The following is a 7,728-nucleotide window of genomic DNA, read 5'->3' on the forward strand; positions in this document are numbered from 1 at the left end:
ATGATAATATACCCCATATGCAGAATGATTGGCAAATATTGAATTGTTTAAAATATCTAATTCTTCAGTCTCATTTCCAGATTGGTTACAATGACTAACTTTAGTATCTTAAAAGAAATTTAGAATAAAATAGTAAAATGACAAAGAAATACTAAGGCCATAATTCTATATATTATCTCAATAGTGAGTCTAATTGAAGTTAGCAAGACTGGTTTCTACGTAATCATGTATCGGACAAAAATATTTCAGAAAAAAGTTTCTTATTTTGGTCCAGTTTAATAGATCATCTCCAAATGCAAAACAACTCTGAAATCTCACTGGGTTTATTATGTAACAATTTTCCCAATGTTGTTTATGAGGTGGTAGGGGATTTCAGAATAACCCATTCTTTCAAATATTTCATAATTCTTTATGCAGTAAACAGTAGGCAGTTGATAGAAGTAATAATTGGTCATTTAACAGTTGGATTGGCACAAATATTGGATTACAACTCCTAGAGTAGCAGTTCCCAACCTTTTTGGCAGAAGGGACTGGTTCCGTGAAACACAATTTTTCTATGGATGGGGGGGAGATGGTTTCAGTTTCATTCGCTTGCCCACTGCTCACTTCCAGCTGTGTGACCCGGTTCCTAACAGGCCACGGATCAGCACCAGTATGTGGTGCAGTGGTTGGGGACCCCTGTCCTGGAGTATCTCATGCTGGTCATGGTAATTGGACCTCTTAAGAGGTAGAATTCAACAACTATATGAGTTTTCTTATTTTTAGCCTATATCAGTGATGGCGAACCTTTTAGAGACCAAGTGCCCAAACTGCAACCCAAACCCCACTTATTTATCGCAAAGTGCCAGGGCTGCATCAGCATTATGGTGCCCTCAGGGAGGGTAGGGGACGTGGCCCACTGGGTGGGCGTGACTGCAGTGGTCACAGCAGACTGTGGCCGGGGCCAGGGCAGCGGGGGCCAGTCCCTTGCCATCTCTGGGGCATCCCCGGGGGGCCAACGCCGCTTGCTCACTCACTTCCTGCCCTGTTGCTTCCAAACGCCACATGCTCACTACTCTGGCGAACTCTGGTGGGGCAACGGCGCGTGTGCCCACAGAAAGGGCTCTGAGTGCCACCTCTGGCATGCGTGCCATAGGTTCGCCACCACTGGCCTATATTGACTAATGGTGATCATATGATTTCAGTGAAGTATTTTCCATATTGAATTGTATATGGTGCAATACGGAAAACTACGCTTTTTTTACATATTGTCTAATTAGTATAAATGATTTCCCTATATCAGAGTTTGCATACTATAAGGAAACTGCCCTGTAGGCTAAATCCAAACTTGGTCTTACTTAAAGGAGACTTCTTGAAATCAATAGGACATAAATTAATTGTTTTCAGTCTATTTACTCTAAGGGTCTTTCCCCACTACTGATTTACAGACCCATTCCTGAGTCAACAAAAAATTACAGTGGCCAGTGGTGTTTGTGGGGGAGCCAGGGAAGCAAATCTGGCAAGATGGTGGTCACAGCATTCTGACCCATTCCCCATTCTGTTTATATGTCCATCACCAACATCTACACATATAAAGGGCTGGGAATTTGATTACGATGCCATCCCTGATATCTTGCCTAGTTTGATCTCTCTCCCTTGGAAGCTGCTCATACTGTTACATAATTGGCAGTCCCTATTGCTAATCCCTATCCTGCATCTATTTTTCTCTGTTTCAAGTCACTGCAGTCACCTAATTCCCCTTCAAGGTAAAGGATGACCAAGCCTAAGAAATGTTAAAGGCCATGAGGTTATCCTTAGCATGTATTGGAATAAGGGGTGAAATATTACATTACGGATTCAAGATAAGGACACTAAGTTTGTCTCATTAATGGGCTAGGAAGGAGATCAAGGCAACATTATGGTGCAGAAAAATGATGGGGAAGAAGAAAATGGGCATATTTGTGCCGCCATAATTAGGTAGAAGTGGAGAAAGGCACAAGTGAGATTAAACCTGTATAGAACTAGATGTTCTCAACATGAACAAAGTCTTTTGTTCTTGGCTCAGTTGCAATAGTGGCATAATACAATGTTATCTTTGGTTTAGCAGTACAAAAAGGTTCTGTGGCATTTGACCTTGAGAGCTTTCAAGTGTAATCCAGAGAGATGTTACGTGTAAAAATTGTTTGGCAATCTGCGGTCCCAAGAAAGATATACCATCTTCTGTATGTTGAAGACAGGTGTTAGTTGTACACGAAAACCAAGCAAATATTATTCTCTTTCTTAATAGAAACTGCTATGGAGCACACACACGCACACACAACAATAATAGGGTTTCTTGCATGAATGTTATTTTTTTTCTGAGCTAAGGGCTGAACCAAGAAATAAAACTTCTTCTCTGCATTATTTCTTATAAAGAGATGTTTGAGAATTGAGTGTTTTGCTGACTGCAGTTGATAGCTAAATTTTCAGTGTGAACATGTATCACCTTATCACAAAGGGTTAATACAATGCTAAGAATTGTCAACTTGCCAATAATTGAAAGAAAGACTATTGTGTATGAATGTTTTCCTCCTATTGCCACTGTGAGAATGTGCATTGCCAACCCACATTGCAAAAATTTGAGTAATGTTTACAATCTGCAGTGGAAACAGAAAAAAAAAAGAAAAAGATAAGAGTTAGCTTTGTGTAGCTGTTCTTGGCTGGCTGGATTTTGAGACAGCATGACTAGTGAATATTGGAACATTTATTTAAGAAATGGGAGAAAAACACACAAAGGCAAATCAGATACTGAAAGAACTGGTACGGACAAGAATTAAACTCTTCAGCAATGGAGAACCAACTGCCCTCCAAATGGTATTGGGTTTCAATTCCTATTAGCCCAGCCTATGAAGTTATTAAAGAATAACAGATTATGGTAATCATGTTTTTTTCTGGATCAGACTTCATTTCATTAGATGTATACAATCTTGTCCTGAAAGATGAGTCTGTTAGGAACACACACAGTCTCACAAACATATAGACAGATCAATTTTGGGGATGGCAACTAACAAAAGAATGATTGGATTAACATAAGCATTCTTGCATTGTTGAGTTGATTGTTTTGTCATGCTCCCAAAATCAAGGAAGACACGCTGAGTTTCTTCTAAGCAGTTTCTTTTATTGTTCCTCACCTATAGACAGAAATCTTGCAAATTAAAGCAATTTGCTTGCAGCATTAAAGATACTGTATTCCTTGAGAACTCTTAGGGAGGAGCTATATTGATCCTTTTCCTCCCAACCAAAGTTTGCTTTCTCTTGCTCCTCTGGAATGCATCCCTTCCCTCCTGGGAATGTGGACTACATTCCACCACATGTCTATAGCGAAAGAAGAAAACTTGACCTCTTATTATTTTGGGAGAAACTGTGGCATGCTTGTGAAGCTGCTCAGATCTGCCCACTAGTTCCTCTTATATGTGAGCAGTTAATGAATACTAGTTAATAAATGAAATAAATCTCATTTATTTAAAAAAAAAGAATATGAGAATGGATGCATATCAGAATATATTTTATGATTATTATTTCATGGCCCTAGCAAGTTTATGCTTTTAATCCAAAGCCCATTTTTTAGTCAAAACCTTGGATTCATTGCTCTACAAGTAGACTAGGAAAGATTGCTCCATGAAACCTTAAGAATGGCTACCATTAAGGGCTTCTCAGCCTTCTTCAAAACTAACATTGGTTCAGAGTAGAGCTAAAATTCCCCAAAGACATCCTGAGCAATAGCTGCAGACCAAGGAGAATTATATCATGAAGCAAGGGGAGGTGGGCTGGGTGACTGATAGGGTTCCTTTGGACAGACCCACATAAAAATGTATGTAAAAGAGTGAATTTTTAATACTAGCTAAACTCATTGGTCACACTATCTGTCAAAACTAGCTTCCTTTCTTCCTATAGATTGAATGGGGAATGTTGACAGGGAGAAAAACAAAGCTGGGAAAACCATCAGTCTCTGTCCTTAACATGCTCTGTACATCCTAAGGACAGTCCCAGTGATGAATTTTGAACATGAGGCAGGATTGGGATTATCCAAGTTGGAAGCAAATTTTATACTGGTAGGCATAAGGACTGGTAGATACACTTTTCCAGATTTGATGAATAGCCCTAAATCAGATCCTAGGAATCTTTTCAAGTGTTATTGCATGATTGGAAGAAACCAAAAATGTTGCAACATTTAGATATTACGTGAGATTTCTTTCTCTATGTGTAGTGGTTGTGGTCAACACCATCTAAAGATATTGCAAGTACTGTGATGTCTATACCCAGATTAGATGGACCCATGTGTGATTCAATTCAATATATTTTCCTCTGTTCCTAGGACCTGAAGAAGCATTAACAAATTCAACAGTGTCCTTTGATATCCACTTAAGGAGTTTTAAGTGGAATGAAATAATCTTGCCAATACGATAGCTTGTACTGGTAGTTGTTGTTCTATAGGTTTCTGGCTTCATTCTTGTTGACTTGGTTGTTTGCTGATGTTGTCATGAATTTTTCAATTGCATTTGGTACATTCTTGTGAGGACTTGATGGATGAGACTTTTAGGAACCTGGCCAACCATTTTTGTGGTATTTCACTCTATTTTGATCTGAAATAAATTGGCCTGTAATGAAAAATAGATGGTATGTCGACAGTGCTTATTACAGAATATAGATTGTTCCAGCCAGTATAATTAACATTTATGTTAATTGTCTTAGCTTGATGATACTTATGTTAGCTCCTGAAATAAAAGACTGAGTAATATTTGTTTACCTAGCAAAGCATTCTGTCACTGTTGTGATTTTTTGCTGGAGGGGCAGCCAGATATCTGGTTTATGAAGGATTTAGTGTTTTTTTTTTGAATACTAAGATCTGCCACTTAAAGCCTGGTGCAAAAGATAACCACTTAGAATTAAACAATTCTAAGGTCAGGGAATTATTCTGAGTAGCAAGAGTAACTGAAAATAATAGCACTTCCACACAGAAAAATCGAGTCTTGGTTATTACCACAATTTTCATTTTTGCTTCAATAGTATAATTTAGGGTGAAGTTGAAGAATATGGAAGATTGGGTCTGTGGGCCTTTTGTGACCTCTTGAGTCACAAAGCACCTATTTCATCCTTTAATTCTGTCCAAGACTCTCCAAGAAATTGGGCCTGTTCCCCCACATTTGGAAAGTGGCCTTCAGTGTGCCATATCAAGGGGAATCATTGTTGGTTAAGCAATTAAAACCAGAACTCTCCATTCTATCAATAGATTCAGGTCTACTGTTTATGCTTATTGTTCACTGCATTTGTGGTGGTAGAGGATATCCATGATATTATCAGGAGCTTTCAAAAGGCGTCTTTCTGATTTGTCACTCAGCACATGCTTTGTGGGAAAAAAACTTGTTCTCAGAATATACGGTAATCCTTTAATTAATCCCTTACTGAGTTTCTGAAGGCAAAGATCATTTTGGTCTAAAAATACTTAGTTAAAAACAAATATTACAGTATGTAAGATCTTTATTTAGAAACATTTTCTAGTATTAAGTATCATTAATGCAGTAATCAAAATCTTGAACCCAAAATTGGTCATGTTCATTCTTAAAAATCCATACATATATTATTTCATGTGCTATGCATGCTTCAATAATGATTCAATAATTTCTGAGCTCATGAATAACCAGCATCTCTCTGCTTTCATCTCTTCTGCACAAGTCTGAAAAAAGAAGCTGCTGCTTTAAGAAATCATTAATTAAGATTAACATGGCTGTTAAAGTAGAAACAGCCATATTCAAGTTTGTTTTTCATGAATAACAGTGAGGTGCTGGGCTCAGGATAGCAGGCAAAAGAGTTATCTGGCATTGATCTGAAGCTGAAATCAGAGTTAAATTTAGACATTTGTTATTTTTAATTTGTCTCTGCCTATGTGTATTATTGCTAAGAGCGTCAAGAGTTGCAAATGGCCTAGATCTCCAAGAAGCCTGCATTTGACCTGCTCTGTTGAGCCATGAAAACTGCCATTGATTAGCACAAAATACAGAGAGGTTGGGTCGGGAGAATGAGCAACCCTACTTCCATTGATTTCATGAGAGAAAAGAGGCTACATAAATGCATTGCCGTCCATTGTTACAGATCTAACCCAATACCAAGAGCCACTAGTTCTCTATTTTTGAAATTTTCTGGTATCCAGTAAGTCTGCCTAAATGTGTTCTGCATTTTCTGATTTTGTGTGAAAAATCAGAAGATAGACTGAATCTTGATAAACTGCGTGTGCTTTTTCTGTTGAATAAAGGGATTCTTACAAGTAGCAAAAAACTGAGAATGGCACTGAACCTAACAAGTAAGAGTAAAGCTGCCCAAGAATGATCTTCTGAATGAGCCACTTGTCCTTTCTCTCTTGATCTGCCCAAAAGCACGGGGGGGGGGGGGAAGAGAGCAGTTGTTCACATGTTCATTCATGGATTTCATGAGTAGTGGCAGAAACTGGCTTTGCCAAATAACTGTTAAGAGAATGGTACTAGAATAATGGTGTTCTAAAGCAGGGTAGTCAACCTTGGCTCTTTTATGACTCGTGGACTTCAATTCCCAGAATTCCTGAGCCAGCTTAGCTGGCTCAGGAATTCTGGGAGTTGAAGTCCACGAGTCATAAAAGAGCCAAGGTTGACTACCCCTGTTCTAAAGCAACATGAAAAAAACCAAAGTTGCTGCCTATTTTTGAAGCATTTTTCTTTTGGCTGGATGCTCTTCCTTGCCAAAACGTGAAGCTTGCAGAGGGTGTGTATGAAGCTGATAATTCTCTGGCAATATTTACAGAAAATTTCTCACAGCCCCTGCAGGTATGGATCCAGGAAACAGGACCTGACTGGACCAACCAGTACTAAGAGTTATTGAACCTCAGAAGTCAGTTTAAATCCAAGATTTCAGTTTAAGTGAATTCCTGTTGGGGCTTGTTTTTATCCTGATTAAATATAGCTATAAGCCGTAACTAAGAGAGGACTCCAGGATAAGATCCTTTGTTTCTCCTTAACCCGAAGTGAACATCTATAGATTCTATTGGCTTCATATTAGAAATTTAACTTCAAGATGGAGAAAGCAGAAAGCAAAAATAAAGAAAAGATGGGTGTTATGTAAGTTATTAGCGCCTCTGGAGACAGTATGGCATGAAAGGAAGCAATCTACATAACAGTACAACAAGTTTCCTTATCAAATTGAAACAACAAAATCCCATAACTATTTTCATCCTTCAGGGTGCACATATTGCAATAATATCACTTACATTTTAAATTACAGTTCAAGGGGTAAAAATTTTATTGAACACCTGGTGTTTTTTCATTTTTAATCTGACAAATTAAATGTTAGTGTACCATCCATGGAACCACTGAATAATGCAATTGATGGCAAAGAATACTTCTTCTTGTTGTGCCATATCCGTTATCGGACATTGGCGATCACGTTGGCGATCCTGTTTTTATCAGCAGCCGCACGAAAAAGTGCTGCTGAGTTTTGTCCAAACCAGTCCCTTAGATTTTGAAGCCACGATGTCCTTCTTCTGCCTGGACCTCGTTTGCCTTCAATCTTTCCCTGGAGGATTAAATGGAGTATGCCGTATTTTTCTGGGTGTCGCATCACATGTCCGAAATATTCTAATTTTTGTTTTTTAATTGTTTTGATGATTTCCCTTGGCTTTCCCAGGCGGCTTATCACCTCATTTCTGATCTTGTCAACCCAGCTTATACGTAACAGCCGCCTGTA

General features: G+C 38.5%; 1 protein-coding gene across 1 annotated transcript in view; it reads left to right on the plus strand.

Moving 5' to 3' along the window:
• The first annotated feature begins 6,297 nt into the window (after positions 1–6,297).
• EVA1C (eva-1 homolog C) overlaps positions 6,298–7,728 on the plus strand; it is a 16,736-nt gene continuing 15,305 nt past the window's right edge. Inside the window, exon 1 of the mRNA XM_029284813.1 lies at positions 6,298–6,316. Coding sequence (XP_029140646.1) covers positions 6,298–6,316 — 19 coding nt within the window. The remainder of the gene's footprint in view (positions 6,317–7,728) is intronic.

Source organism: Protobothrops mucrosquamatus, unplaced genomic scaffold (genome assembly GCF_001527695.2).
Source record: "Protobothrops mucrosquamatus isolate PMUCROS unplaced genomic scaffold, P.Mucros_1.0 scaffold_149, whole genome shotgun sequence".
Taxonomy (NCBI): domain Eukaryota; kingdom Metazoa; phylum Chordata; class Lepidosauria; order Squamata; family Viperidae; genus Protobothrops; species Protobothrops mucrosquamatus.